Source organism: Lontra canadensis, unplaced genomic scaffold (genome assembly GCF_010015895.1).
Source record: "Lontra canadensis isolate GAN:19392208 unplaced genomic scaffold, GSC_riverotter_1.0 scaffold160, whole genome shotgun sequence".
NCBI classification, from domain to species: Eukaryota; Metazoa; Chordata; class Mammalia; order Carnivora; family Mustelidae; genus Lontra; species Lontra canadensis.
The window spans coordinates 2,442,144-2,457,377 of NW_022631154.1; the positions used below are offsets into that span (position 1 = coordinate 2,442,144).

The following is a 15,234-nucleotide window of genomic DNA, read 5'->3' on the forward strand; positions in this document are numbered from 1 at the left end:
CCGTGCTCGGCGAAGCACCCATGAAGTAGCCCTCGGGGAGAAAAAAGGTCCCGGACCCATATGAGTTTTGATGACTTGGGTAGCGTTGGGCACGTGTGACCCAGCTGTTGTGTTTGGGGTTAGAAACGCCTCCTTAAGATTCAGTTTTAGGTACTTTAAAGTAGGTTGGTCACTAAACACATTGTGTCTTTGAATTTGGTGTTGGACGTGATGGCGAGGGCGTGCGCTCAAGCTCTGTGTACGGGCTCGGAGCCCCGCGTCCTTCCCAGGGCCCTGCGGCCGTGCTCAGCTTCTCTGCCGGGCGCTGGCGTCCACAGTCCCGACACCTCCCAGAGGCTTCCGAAGGGCTGTCACTTGTACCTCAGTGCCTCTCAGCACGTAGTAGGCACTCAAGAAACACTCACTGGGTTATTACATACGTGTGCATACATGTGTGTATACGTGTGTACATGTGTATATGTTTGTATATGTATATGTGTGTGTACGTGTGTGTATATCTGTATGTGTGCACGTGTGTGTACGTGTGTGTGTATGTGCGCGCACGCGCGCGTGTGTGTGTACTGGAATTTTCTTCTCCCCTCTTGGGCAGGGTCCTCATTTGGGAACCGAGGAGGGAGAGGGCAGGGATTATCGTCGCTGCCACCAGCAATTCGGGGCAGCAAACGACTTGCTTTTGGGTTTAGATTCCCGGGCCTCTTGCCCAGGCACGTCAAGGTTCTAGTGACAGACGCCTCTCCTGAAAGGAGCGTGTGCTGTGTCACCCTGAGAACCCCGGCTTCGTGGGGGACATGCTGTTATTCACATCACGCAGCCGGGGTGAGCACAAGCCGACATGACCCCGTGTGCAAATGCACAGACACAGGGAAATGTTTGCTCCTGCGGTTGCAGCGAAAATCACACAGGAATTGCGGAAAATCTCCCTCTCGATATGTGATATGCTCGTACTTCTAAGGGGTCTGAGGGCCTCTTAAGCCCTCAGTGCTCGTGACTGTGGTGAGGTGCGAGTGGGGGAAGCTCCCGTTTTACCTGTGACCTTGGACAAGCCTCTTCCCGGCTCCGGGCCACCATCACCACGGGCCCTCTGGCTCCCAACAGTCTAGAGCTCGTGAGGCCAGGGTGGGTGACTTCCTCAAACGCTGCTTGAACCCACGAGTGTCCCTGTGCTTGGTGTGACAGCAGGGGTGTTTGGGGCGCTGACTGTGCGTCTGGTCCTGGTTCCCGCTGCTCCTGGAAGAAGGCTGAGTGTCCACTCTGTGCTCTCCCCGGGGGCAGGGGTTGATGGCCGCAGGCAGCCAGAGGCTGTGACGTCGGGCTTGACAGCTGCACCCCGTTGTCCCAGAGGGGCTGCTGACCGGCTGTTTGAGGTCACAGGAGACCTGCAGATCCTTTGGTGGCTCCTCTGTGATTTGTAAAGGGGGCTTGGAACGGGATGGTTTCATGAACTGTTTTTATCCTGAAACTCCCTTCCCAACCTGAGAAGACCCCAGGGTGCCCATCACCCCTTCTTCTCAAACCTAGCCATGTCCCCAGGCTGTGCCCTGCAGCCCCCGCCTCCCCCCCCCCCGCCGCCCCGCCCCCAGTCCCTGGACCGCCGGTGGGAGCGGGCACGGCGCTGGTGGAGGCTCTGGCCACCAGAGGGCGCTCTCACGACACAGAACCCCGCGGCGTCCTGCGCTGGGGAGCCCGCCCGGACTCCACGAGGCCACCCTCTGCTGGAGTGAGTCTCAGCCTGGGACAATTTCCTCCCCCTAGGGACAGCTGAGAGCATCTGCTGGCGTCCGGAGGCCAGGGACAGATGTTGTCAGCAACCCAGGACGCACAGCACAGCTCCCACCACAGCAGAATAGACCCCCAGATGGCCACGGTGCCAAGGCTGGGAAAGTGGGTTTTACCCACATGCAGAGCATCCCCCCACCCCCGCCAGGGTACATCTCCTGGCCTGTCCTGTCCCAGTTCACCTCCCCCAAAGGGAACTTTTGGATACTGGCAAACATTGCTCATTCCCTGAAAGGCAGTGGTCACAGAAGGGGTGGGTAGGGCAGAGGGCACATGGGGGTCCCCGGTACGGGACCCTGTCCGTGGAGTTGGCTCTCCAAGCAGCGCCCAGGTCCCCTGACAGTGCGAGCCAGTTCCTGGGGCCGGAGGGACAACACCAGCTCTTTGTCTCCCAGACTGGGCAGGGTGAGGGGACGCCCCAGCCTGGGGGCTCCTCCCTCCCATAGGGCTGGGGCTAGGCCTGCAGCTTGAGGAGCCAGCGAGAAGCATCTCCTGACATCTCCTGGGGGGAAGACCTGCTGCGGGGGGAGGCGGAGGCAGTGCACCGGCCTGTGTCCAGCCTGCAGGCCCAGGGGCTGGGCTCTGGCTCATCTCAGCCTCTCCGTGGGGTGAGGGCCTGACCCCGAGCTACTCGGGGCCTCTCCCTCCCCGCACGTTGGCCACAGAGAGGGACAGGGTGGCAGCAGAAAGCAAGGCACACACCCACTCCTGGATGAGGAACCGGGACCCTCTGTGCCCCCTTCGTTCCCGCTCCGCATCCAAGCAAGGAAGGGGAGACAAGTCCTGAACCTGGTGCGGGCAGCCGAGAGACAGGAGGGTGGTCTGGTTCGCTTGCCTTGGCCCCAGGAACACTCTGTCCGTCGGCTCTGCCCTCACACAGCAGGAGCCCCTCTCGCGTGTCCCCCTCCCCTAGCCACCCAGGCTTCTATCAGCTCCGTGTGTCATTCTGAGGCCCCGGGGAGAGAGAAGGGGAGCCTGCCGAGGCCCTCCATCACCCCACCCCCTTCGAATGTGCTCGGAGGTCTCGCAGGGACCCGAGGGTGGTTCTGGGAAGGCCCTGCTCTGCGCTCGCTCGGGGTCCGTCCCTGTGCCTGGTCTCCCACGTGGCTGGCAGGGGGGCGCTCCTCGCCAGGCTTCCATCAGCCTCTTGCTCTGGGGAGGGGATGGTGGTCCCTCTCCCCACCCCTCGCCCCCTCCCACAAGAACCTTGGGTGGCGTTTAGCCCTGCGCCAGGTCAGGGCAGCGGGAGTGGGGTGGGGAAGCGGCACAAGAGGGCAGGTGGCCAAGGGCATTTTATTCAAGGTCTGCTGGGCAGAATTACAGAACCCATGAGGCCAGTCCCTCCCTGCCCCAGGCCCTTGGGTCTTAGGAGTTGGGGGGAGGTGACGACAGAAGGAAGTGTCTGCGTGGACAGGAGCTCCCAGGGCTGGTGGAGGAGTGTGAGGAGGGCGGGGCAGAGACTGGGAGTGGGGCCTGGAGGAGGGGCCTGGGCCCTAACACTCAGGGCATGCTGACCCCTGACCCCCAACCCAGACGCCCACTTTCTCCCTTGTGTGGGCAGCTGGGGGGCTGGGCCCCTTGAAGAAAGTGGAGATGAAGACTGTCTCCTTAATCTGATTGACAACTGGGTGGGAAGGGGGGGCTTGCCTCAATCTTCCTCACCCCTGCAATGCTCCCCACCTCCTTTTGTCCAGCTCCACCCCTTCAAAGCTGGGCCAGGCAAAGCCAGAAAGGAAGCAGACGAGAGGAGGGATGGAGTTTGGGGGACCCCCACCCCCTATCTCTTCCCCACCTAAGGAGGGTCCAAGGGCCACACTGCCTTGAAGTTCTCCAGCCGGGGGGACATGAGGTTTTTGTCCCCAGTTTTGGGTTCGTGAATGTCTGAGGAGAAGCCGTCCCTGGGGTCCAGGTGTCTCTTTGCACCTGTCATGGGACAGGGCTTCACCTCCAGGCCCTGGGGCCTCAGCGACAAGAGCCGGAGCCTCTCACCAACCCCCTGTCCCAGCCCAGCCGACAGGGGGAGTCCCAGAAAGGGGTGGGTCCCTGTGAGGCCCCTGGGCCCTGGGAGCAGGGTGTCTGGCTTGGAGGCCCCTGGGAACGGCTGCTCCGGGGGGACAGGAGGCAGGAAGTGCCCTGAGAAGTGGGCCCAGTCAGCAGGGAGGGAGGGTGGGAGGGGAGGGGCGAAGGATGTCAGACTGGGTGGCTGGTCTTGGAGGCTCCCCAGGAGGCAGCAAGGGCTGAGCTGGCAGGGGCCCGGGAGAGAGCCAAGGCCTGGAGAGAGAGCGAGAGGGGGAGAGATCAGGCGGGATGCCCCGCATCTCTACCCACTTCCCTTTCCTCTTCCTGGAAACTTCCTCTCCCCACTGTGCACCTCCCTGTCTTCTTTGCTTGGAGTCTCTTTCCTGGGGGCAGCCTGGCTGAGCCCTTCATGGCCCCTGTACTCTCCCGGGGGCCCCGATGGAGTGCGGCACTTGTGCTGTTACTTCCTGTAGGTCTGCGTCCCCGGCCCAGCCCAGAGGGGGCAGGCCTGCCTGCTGCGCTCTCCCTGGACCCAGCCCCACCGGGCGCTTTTAGGAGCTCAGTGACCGTGTGTGCAACGTGTGTGCAACGACTTGGAAGAGGACGTCCTTTGCCTAATCTCCGTGAATCTTGTCCTCACTCCCTATGGCCTGGAGCAAAGGGCTGAGGCTCTAGTGTGGGGCCCTTGGCTTCTCTGGTTGCCTCTGCTCCGCCAGGAGCCTCCTCCCCCCCGCCCCCCTCCCAGATCCGCCCTCACGGCCCCCTGCCCTCCTGCTCTGTGGGCATCCTGCAGTGGGGTGCCCAGGCCTGGCCCGGGACTCGGGGCGGCTAGCAGAACCTCACACCACTGTCTATGTTTCCAAAGGTCCGACTCCAATCCCTCTAGGTCCCTCCTTCGCAAGGCCACATCCTTTCATCGCAGAGCAGAGTGAGCGCAGCGGTGGGGCTGGACTTAGAAAAAGCTGGAAAAGCACATCAGTCACGACTGCACACACCGGGCAGATTGGAAAGGAACACTCTGAAGTCGGGGCTCTGAAGGGGAGAGTAGGACGTGGTCCTGCATGGGGCAGGGATGCCCCTCCCTGGGTCCCCGGGGTTACCATCCTCCACGTCCCCGGGTCTCCTGAGGCAGCAGCTCTGTGGGCCCTGGGCGGGGGCTGAGTCGGCGCAGAGGAGCGGGTTCTGAAGGAGCTGCCCTGCCTCACCTCCTGGCTCCTGCTGCCCCTGCCTCCGAACCCTGACCTCTCTTCCTCCCTAAAGCGGTGTCCTGCTGCTAAGGGGCGGCTCTAGCCTTCTGGAATCCCAGCCCGGAAGTGGGCCCGGGGCTGCTCTCCCCTCCTGGGGACCTAAGCCAGGCAGGGCACGTGTGGGTGCCTGAAGAGGGCAGGGAGGAGCACGGAGCTCCCTCCAAGCTGGGGCTCGCCGGGACACTGTCTCCCGCTCACGGTTTCCCAAAGAGAAAGCTGTATGCCCGAGGCAGTCCCATAGCCGGGGGCAGGGGGGTGGGGAGTGGGGTGGGGTGGAAGATCAGGGGTGCCGTGCGGGCTCCGTCTAGCTCCAGGGGCAGGCGGGTGGCCATGCGAGTCCCGGCATGTCCTGGGCGGCCCACACCTGCAGCCGCAGCAGCACTCCGGGGCCCAGAGCCAGGCCCTTCCGGGCGCCCAGCTACCTACGCTGCGGGTAGGGCTAAGGCCAAGGGTCTAACCCCATGAAATTGCTGGGAGAGGAGGAGCAGCAGGTCTGGGACCTCTGTATGGAGCCTTGGGCTACTGGAGGGTCCCTGGGAACTTCCTCACAGAGAGAATCGCCTCCCTGTTTACAGCCCTGGGAGAGCTGGCCTCTGCCTCCATTTCCATGGTCTCCCCCTGGGCAGTGCTGGCCTTTCCCAGAGCCTCTTTCCTGCCCCAGGGCCTTTGCAGATACTGTTCTCTCTGCTTGCCATGCTCCCCTCCCTCTCTCTCCTGTCAGCCCTCCTTCTCCACCTGGTATGGGTGGCTTCGTTCCGGCCCCATCATCTTCTGCCTAAGTGACCCTCCCCAGCCGACCAGCACCAGACACACGCCTCCTGGAACCCCAGCTCTGCATAGACCCCAAGTCATCTTTCTGAGATAAAAATCTCATCACGCCTCTCCCCTCCGGGGGGCCTCCCACCCATGGGGTTCAGTCCCACCTGTTAGCGTGGCTCTGAGTCCTCGTGACCGGACACCTGCTGCTTGGCCAGCTTCATCTGTCCCCCTCCTCCCTGCCCCACACCCTCCGCATCCCTTGTCCCCGAGCATGGCAGGCCCCCAGGGCGCTTCAGCTTTGCTGCATCTGCTCTCTGCTGTCCAAAAGCTATTCCCTCTGCCTGGGCATCTCCTGCACCTGCTTCGCCAGCCCAGGGGTCGCTCTCCTACAGGACGCCCGCCCCTCCTCTGCGTTCCCGGAGCTCCTGGCTCTTCCCTGAGTCTCGCCCCGGTCACCGACCAGACCATCCAAGCCCGCACACCGGGGGGGTAGCCGGGGCTCGGTTTGTGGAAGGGTGAATGGCGCGTAGTAATCCTTGTCTCAGCCTCCCACCCTAGCGCACCAGCACTGGCCCTGGCGGTCCTCCCCTCCTCTGCTTCCCATCCCTGGGCCCTCTGCAGCTCCAGCACTCATGGGGGGCGCCGCTGCTGCTCCCCTTCTTGTCCTCAGTGGCCTCTGGCAGCCCGTGGGGGGTCTGGTGTCCAGCCGGCTGCTCAGCCGTGGCCCGCTGGGCAAGCAGCAGGCTATGCAGGAGCTGGGGCGGGGGTGAGAAGCAGTGGTGGGGTGGGACGGGTTTGACCGGCCTGTGCTCCCCAGTTCACACGGTGCCCAGAGCCACTTGTCCGCACAATGGAGTGTTCTCAGAATGGTTGTTAAACGGTCACTGCCCACACGCCCGGGGCCTCCCCTGGCACCGCACCACCGGAGGACTGACGCCTGGCAAGGAAGGAGGCGCCCTCACTCCCAGGTGTGTGCTGCACCGTGAACCACGCAGGGGTGAGTCACGGCGTCGCTCCTGCCCTTGGGCGCTCAGGGACTACAAGGCAGGGGGAGGGCAGGGGGTCTCCCGGGCAGAAGGGCCCGGGCTGTGGGGGCACCTACCTCGCTGGGCAAGCCCGTGGGCAGCAGGGCTGGCCAGAGGAGGGCGGGGGCCCCCAGCAGCACTTGGGGGGGGAGGCGGAGCCCACACCTCACACAGAGGGTGGTTGACCACAACCAGCCTGCTGAAGTTGAACTTGTATGTGAACCGTTTGCCTTTGGTCTTGTGCAGGATCCTCCTGTTGTAGTAGTATCTGCACGGTCGGAGGTGGAGGGCGCGGGCTTGGCCCAGGGCCAGCGAGCCAAACCCCAGCTCGGGGGTGGGGCGGGGGGGTGTGACAGGGACCCTGACCTCTGACCCCTCGGCCCCGCCCCTGCTCGTCCCCCCTCACCGGAGGGCCCGGCTCAGCTTGTCGTAGTTCATCTGGGGTTTGCACTTCCTGCGGCCCCAGAGGCGGGCCACCTCGTCGGGGTCCTTGATGACGAACTCCCCGTACTCCCCCTGCTGCCAGGCGAGGACGTGGCGGAACTCCTCCTTCCGCAGTGGCTCCAGGATGAAGTGCCACCGCCGGACCTGCCGGGAGCCCGGGGACGCCTCGGCCTTGCAGGCCCAGTCCGGGAAGGCCACGCCTGGGGGCAGCGGTGTGAGTGCCACCCGGCTGCTCGCGCGGAGGCCCCCCGGCCGCCCCTGCCCCTGCTGCGGGGGGCCTGGGGGGCTTGGCAGAGGCTCACCTGAGATCCAGGGGCTGCCCGGGCCGGCAGGGGCGCCCTCGACTGTGCAGCTGCACTGCATGGTCCTCCCGGGGGGGGCAGCGAGGGCCGCGTCTGGGCCTGGTGGGAGGCGGGTGCTGCTGAGGCAGGAGGCGAAGGAGGAAGGCAAGAGAAGCGGGGAGACTCGAGGGGCGAGCGGAGACTGAGGCAGGACCCTGGGGCGGCCCGCCGGCAGGAAGCTCCCCGCACCATCCCGAGGGCCAGGCCGGCCTCCTCTGGGGGTCTCCTGCGGGCCAGGGCTTGGGGCTGAGCCACCTACAGGTGGGTCCCATACCCTGCCCCTGCGGGGGGACGCACACAGGATGGGCTCTCTGTTCAGGGCTCACGGGATCGGAGGTTTCCCCAAGAGAAGACGTGAGAAAATGTAATTAATTGGTGGGTCCTGGTCAACCTTGAGGAGATGCGCAAACCCGTAGCTCTGTGGCCCAGGTAGCTGGTTGCGAGTGTGGGGAGACCTGGGATTGTGCTTTTCTCAGCGGGGGTTTGCCGAGCGGGCCCAGGCCTGGAGGGCTGGGACTGTTCCAGAAGGGCTGGCAAGGGCATCCACGGGGGGCAAAGAAGTTATCCACGGCGTTCAGTATCTGTCTTCCCCTCAGAGTGGCAGCTCGAAGGCGTCAGGAATCTCCGCCGTCTGGTTCATGGCCGGCCGGCTCCCCAGGGGCCTGCCCAGCACTGGCCTCCGACCCGCAAGTGCTCTGTCAGTGTCCACTGAGTTACCGAACCCCGGGCCCTTGGATAGTGGGATCTTGTCTGTACCCAGACTGGCGGGAGGCATGGCGGTGAGATGGGGGGAGGATGGGGAGTGGGCCCCCACGGCTGGATCTTGCCTGATGCAGGCCAGGGCCGCGGGAGGAAGTGTTCATATCCTAGAGCCTTCCAGATGGGGTCAAGGCTGGCACTCCGGGCCAGCTCCCACTGTCACTGAGGGCAGAGTGTCGGGGGGATGCGGGATGTGGGCCCGCTCCTGGCGTAGATGGTCCCTGCACGGGCAGGATCGTGTGTGCACTGGAGACCAGCTTGGGTGACCTGACTCTGGGTTTGCAGCTCGGGGGAAGTCGGGCAGAGGGAGGGCTGCTCTCGGCTGGAACTTAGGAGGCCAGAAGGGCTGGAGGCCATGTGGAGGCTTGGCTGGAGTGGCCGCCTCACTTCCCAGACAGCTCACCAAGGAAGAGCCTCCTGATGCACGGCTCCTAAGGCACAGCACCTGCTTGCTTGCCGAGGTTCTCAAACGTTAAGGATCCCCTGGGAATCTCTCTGCAATGCAGATTCTGATGCTGTGGGGCTGGATGGTGCCTGAGAGTGTGGATTTCTAATATGCTCCTGGGTCCATGGACCCTGCTGTAAGCAGGGACCCTCCTGAGAGTGGAATCGGGGAGGGGGTCAGGACGGCTCGGGATCCCAGACACCTCAGCTGGTGAGACACTCTTGTCCCCCCACTCCAGAGGTCATATGGGTCTCTTGCTTTCCCTTTCCCAGGGTGTCAACGGACAAACTGACAGCTCCTGGGGAAGGTGCTTCTGGGGGTCCCCAGTCTGGCCTGAGCAGAAAGCATCCCTGGAAATTAAGGTGGCCGAGGGCGAGCGGGTCCACGCCTACTTGGAGTCTGTGGGAGTAGGTTTTCCCACCCATCCCTCTGCCAGCTGACATTCTGGAAATTCTCCTGGTTCTTTCCTCCCCTGAAGCGGATGCCTCCACCCCCTCCCACCTTCCTTTCCTGCCTTGTCCATTGGGAAGTTCCTCCTGTCTCAAGCGGGTTGGGAACCCTCCACCTCACCTTAGGAAAATGGGTTGGGAGATGATCGAAGGTAGAGCAGGGAGGGGCGTGGAGGTGAGAGGTCCCAGGGGAACACTGTTCTATGGAGGGAGCTGGTGGGATTCCTACAGCTGCCCCCATGCCACTGGTCTGGAGGATTGGAGACTCCAGGGAACCTAGGGAGCTCAGTTCTTAAGCATCTGCCTTTGGTCATGATCCTGGGGTCCTGGGATCGAGTCCCACATCAGACTCTCTGCTCAGCGGGGAGCCTGCTTCTCTCTCTGCCTCCCCATGCTCTCTCTCTAATTAATGAATAAAATCTATTTTAAAAAAAGGAGAATGATAAATCCACGGCAGAGCAGACCCTCAGTGTGCCCTGTGTCCCGCCCAGGAATCGACATGCCCGCCCCAAAACCTCATCGGAACTATCTGAGACGGAGCTCAGAGAGGTGGAGGAACTTCTCTAAGGCCACACAGATCTCAAGTGAAAGAGCGGAAAGCAAGACCTTAATTTGAGATATAAAATATTCTGCCACCCAGGTGGGCTACCAATACCCTGTCTGGCCCTCAAAGGGAAAAAAACCCCAAATACAAAAACCAAAGTGGCATCAGTGGCGAGGTCAAGCCTGCCCTCGCACCCCTCCCCATTTTCCAGCCTCCTCCATGTTTATGGGAGTCCCTCCTGGATCCCCAAGTCTTTGAGGAGCTTGTCGCCTGGATGTGGACGTCCTCCCTGCCATTGAGTCCTGCCCAACATCTCCCCTCAAGCCCCCTCCTTCTGTGCTAGAGCCCCGAGGAGCTGACCCAGCCTCAGACAGGCTCTAATCCCCGCTCTGGTGATGAGGCTCCAGAGGCTGGGGGAGGCACCCCGCTCTGTCCCCCAGTCCTGCACCCGAGGCCCCTGGCTTCATCCCTCTGGTGTTGCCTGGTGCCCAGGGTGAAGGGCTGCAGGCCGGGGTAGGGGTGGTCTCTCATGGCTCCTCCAGCTCCAGGCTGGGGTGGGGGACTATCCGGCAAAAAGGGTCCTAACTCTGGGAAACTCCGTCATTAAAAGGTTGTAGCAACGCCCCCGTGGCCCGCTGCCCGGGCACCGGCAGTCTCCTTGGCCGTTGCGAGGGCCCCTTACAACCCATGTAGGGTTTAGGTCAGGATTGAGAGATGCAGCATAGAGAATGCTGGTGACAAGAGGGAGGGAGCCTTATGCCAGGGCGTGGAGCTCGAGGAAATATCCCGGGCAGATCTGATCTTTCTGAGTTGAGTCAAGAGGACTGGGGTCCCTATCCCGCCCGGCACGGGGCTTGACGTTTCCCCCAAAGCTACGGCACTGAATCTTCACGATAACACCTTGACGTGGCCACTCACATCCCCATTTTACAGGTGTTGGAAATCAAGGCTCTGAAGAGGAGACGTGCGGAAGATTCCAGGGCGAGGGGCAGAGCTGGCCGGCGGGGAACGGGTCTGTCTGCCTCCGAGCTCTGAGCAGTAATCACTCAGGGGGCCCTAGGAGCTGAGGCCGAACCCCGGGAGTGGAGCGGGCGGCTGGGCCCTGGGCCCTGGAGGAGACTTCCCGGTCTCAGCTGAGCTGTGACGCTTGGGGACGCTCTGTCAGATGGGGGGATGGGAAAGACGGGGAGACACTCAAGAAGAAACAAAGTTGCTAGTTCAAGACCGATGCTGCCTCCCTAACTGAGGAGCCAGACTTGCAGCAGAAGGGGCTTTGCCGCTGGGCCTTCTGAGACGCCGACCTGGGTGACTGCACGTTGGCCTCAGCCGGGTCCTCTCAGCGAGCCCCTGACTGATCTGGCAGGAGAGCAGCGGAGAGGAAGGGTGCCTGTGCACACAGGCTAGGATAAGAGGGTCACAGTGGGGGACAGTGGACACACAGAGATGACAGCCTCCAGGTGGGGGGGGGCAGGGGTTAGGCTGGTCAGCGCAGAGCCAACTGCCTGGCCCCTGCCCCCACCATCAAATCCCAATCTGATTAGAAGCCTTTAGTCTGTCCCCTTGATCTCAGTCCCAAGTGGAGAGTAGGTAGTCCTGAGACCTCCCTAATGCTATTAGCTAAAGCTGCTTAGGTAGGGGTGCGAGGGGTGGGGGGTGCCGGGGAGGGGCCAAGACCCCTGGAGGTCTGGGGGAGGGGCAGGGATAGATATTCTTTCTTCCCGAGCCCCCAGGGCATCTTGCTCCTTGGCCAAGTCCTCAAGCCCAGGGAGCGCTTCCTGGTGCTCCTCCAGCTGACCCCTCCCCAGTAACGTCAGCCCTTCCTGCCAGCCACCCTCCCGGAGACGTGCCCCTCCTTGCCGCTCCCCTAGAAGGGTCCCCAGGCAGGCCTGATTCTCCCACAGCTGTCACCCCTCCAGGGGCCTTCGGGTCCCAGGTTGCTGCGTCCCCCCCACACCCCCAGCCCGGTCCCTTGCAGACCCTCCGACTCTGGTCTCTGCGTCCCTGGGGGCCGTGGGCTAGAAAAGGTTTGTGCAACCACAAGCAGAAATGAAAAGCCAGACACCCCCAGGCCCTATGCCAGACCTGTCAGAAGGGCAGCTGAAGGCTGAGGGGAAAGTGGCCTAGCCCTGGGACCAGGGGTTGGGGGAAGGGCCCCGGGGGTCAGGAGGCAGGCTCCCAGCCCCGCACCCTCCCCTCTCCCCTCTCTGGTCTCTGTTCCCCTTGCTTTGACCTTTTCATCTTCAGCTCATTTCCTGCTTCCTGACTATTTCTTCTCTCTCCTTTCCAGTCCCGTCCACCAGGCTTCTCGAGTCTTCCCTCCCCAGCGTCTGCTCCGTCCTCTTCTGTCTCGGTTTCGAGGCTGTTCCTTCTCCGTCTGTTTCGTCTGTTTCTCGAGACCGAGACCGCACCATGCGCCCACCTCCAGCCTCTCCCCGAGCTCCTGCTCTCTGTCTCACCCATCGTTCGGAGCTGGAAACGGAATGCAGCCCCCCAGCTGCCTGGCCCGACCTCTGCAGCCCCCTCATACCACCTGCCTCCCTCCCAATGCCCCCCAGCGCTGCACCCCTCCCGGGGCAACCCCAGGCTCATTTCCTTTCATCTCATTCCCGGCAGGCAGCTGCGCCCTGGGGATGCCCCTGCCTGGACATCCCCGGTCCTTCCCTTTGTCCACCCCCAACCCACCCAGGGACAAGAAATCCCCTCCAGCAGGCGCTGAGGTGGCCGAGGAGCCAGGCCAGGCCGGCCAGAGGAAGTGAAACTCTCAGCCAAACGCTAAGCTGGGATGGCAGGCAGCGGGGTCTGAGCACACCGGGACCAGTGTTTCAGGACCTCGCCAGCTGCTGGGGGCCTCTGCCACCTTCTGACTCACCCCCTCAAACCCCAGTTGACGTCCAGCCTCCACCTCAACCCTGTCTTCACCCCAATCCTAGTGAACCCTGTCTTCCACTTCTGCTAAGCCCCGAGCCTGCGTGAGGACCCACTCCTCACCGGCCCCATGGCCCCCCGAGCAGGGCCAGAAAGGCGCTTGGACCTGGGGCAACCGGGGTCCCACACTCCTCCCTGGCCCTTCTCTTGTCCTTTGGGAGGGACTGAGGGGGGCCGGCGCGCTTCACTCTGCCTCTCTAGCCTCACGGAGCCTGCACCTGCCCTAGGGCCCAGGGCTCTCAGACTTCAGTCTTCTTGGACCCAGCTCTTGGGAAGGATGCCAGGAGTCATAGGAAGGGAGACAAGCCAGCACAGGGGACAGAATCCCCCTACCCTGTCTGAGGTTTCGATCCAGTTCACACCAGCCTGGCTTGGATGGGAGCCCAGCCTTAACTCTCCGACCCCGGGACGTCTGCCCAACCCCTGCCCGCTCCTCCCCATCCCCAGGCTGGGGTGCCCACACCCCCACATCAGTCCTCACCCTCAGCCCTGCGGATGGTGCAGTGAGCTCTGGGTGAGCTGCTGCAGGTAGAGCCCGCAGGGTCACCTGAGCCCGTCCTCCCCTCGGGCCCAGCCTGACTGGACCCCGTGAATGCCAGGAGTCCCGTCTGCCCCAGCAAGCTGACACCTGACCCACCAGCGCCAGAGGGGGCAACAGCTGTCTTTGTGAGCTCCCCACTTCTTTCTGCCCTGACTGCCTGGCCCCCGGCTCTGCGGCTGTCCCACAGTCGATGGAGGAGGAGGTGGCCCCCTTGCAGACAGTCTCGGCGTGGCCCCAGGGCACTTGTCTCCACCAGCGCCCCTGTCTCCTTACGAGCCCCCTTCCCCCGCGTCTCCTAACAAGCCCCCTTCCCGATGGCTCCACAGTGGGGTCCACAGCTGGGGCAGGGCGGGGGGGGCAGGGCCATCCCCCTGCCACCAGTGTCCCTTACCTCGGTGCAGCGGCGGTCCCTGGCTCCGTCCCCGCTTCCGCAGGCGCACTCTTCTCGCAGCGGCCCTCGCGCATCACACCCGAGTTAGGGTTACTTAAAATGAGAGCGGGATCTCCAAGCTCCCAGGGGAGCTGATGTGGTTTTCAGTCAATAGCATTAACCCTTCAGGGGCCAGTGGCATGATGGCCTGCGCCCCTCCAGCTCAGCGAGGGCTGGAGTGGGAGGGGGTCTCTCTCGGTGGGTCCTGAGCATCTAGAGCCTGCCTCGGGGGCTAGTGGCTCCGAAAACATGGGGCCAACGCAGATGCTGCTGAGAAGGCCGCATGTCCTCCGTTGCAGGAAAAGGGACCCTGAAGGCGGGGAAGTCCTTCCAGCTGTCTACCCTTCCCTAGACAACCAGCCCTTCCCTCAGGGGGCTTTCTGTGGCGGTAGAGCCCAGGCCTGGATGAGCGCCCCCTTCGAGACCTGGGCCTCTTCCCACCTGGGTCCCAGGCCCCGGACCTGCTCACAGGGTGCCCTGAACCCTCACCTCTGATGTCGTCTCTGAGCTGCGCCCATGAGAGGCTATGAATGGTTTAGCCCGTGTGTAAGCACTTAGCCTCTTTCTTCCTGGAGTTCTGGAAGATGATTCTTCCCTTTCTCTACTAATGTGACTCAAAGCTAGACAGCAAGAAGAACTTCCAGCTCAGGCATAATAAACCAGATTATGGGGCATCGGAGACCCTGCTATGGAAGCAGCAGGATGGATTCCAGAACACACTGGGAGGGGGACGCTCGCCCTTGGGAGAGGCTTCTCAGGGGGAACAGAGAGCCTCTGTCTTTAAAGTCCTGGGGACGCCTGTTGGGCCCGGAGCCCGTCTCCCCAGTGTCCTGCAGGGAGGGGAGGTTGACGGCTATCATCAGGGAATCAATATGATTTTCTTGTTTTCCTCCTTGGCTCTGGGAGGCCAGGTTGCCCTCCCACCCCTCATGATGCAGCCCCTCCCAACCCTGAACTGATGGAGGGCCACGGAATTCAATTCTGGGGGTTGTTTTCTGGTTAAATCAACGGAAGCTAACGTGACGGAAAGGTGAGAGAGGGACGGGGTGATTGATGGGAGAGACAGGTCGCGGGGGCCACAGGGAGAGGGTCCGGGGCCGCGGGCGGGGACCGAATGGGTGTGCAGTTGTCGGGTGCAGGCCAAGGGGAGAAGGATTGGCAAGGACCGGGCAGCCTTGACCTCCAAGGAGGACGCGGAGTGGCCACGCGGGGGCTGAGCTTGGCCCCAAGACTGGGACGCGTGTCGCCCTCCGGGGCTGGGGCCTGTCCTCATCCCCTGGGCGGTCCCACCCTTCTGCACCTTCACCCCACACGGCTCCCTCCTCTAAGGGCTCGGACCGCTGGAGTCAGGAGCCGGTAGGGGCCGAGGCCCAGAGGAAGCAGGGAGGAAGAGCTCGCCCGTCTCTCCACGAGGCCCTGCCCAGCCCTTGGGCTCTGCGGGGGCGGCTGGGACCTCCGTCTGGGGCTGGTTCTACACCGAGTCGCTCAGGTTCCCCTGGGAGGCGGCATCTGGGCGGCCTCCAGGGAAGG

The 15,234-nt window shown here is 63.1% G+C and overlaps 1 protein-coding gene across 1 annotated transcript; it reads right to left on the reverse strand.

The window, feature by feature from the left end:
- Positions 1–3,051: 3,051 nt before the first annotated feature.
- Positions 3,052–9,546, reverse strand: LOC116859677 (ETS translocation variant 3-like protein). Its single transcript, XM_032845152.1, is given in 6 exon segments — positions 3,052–4,047; positions 6,436–6,556; positions 6,904–6,975; positions 6,977–7,094; positions 7,233–7,470; positions 7,573–9,546. Coding segments are annotated over 6 exon segments (1,089 nt in total). The 5' UTR covers positions 7,634–9,546; the 3' UTR covers positions 3,052–3,568.
- Between the last annotated feature and the right edge of the window lie 5,688 nt (positions 9,547–15,234).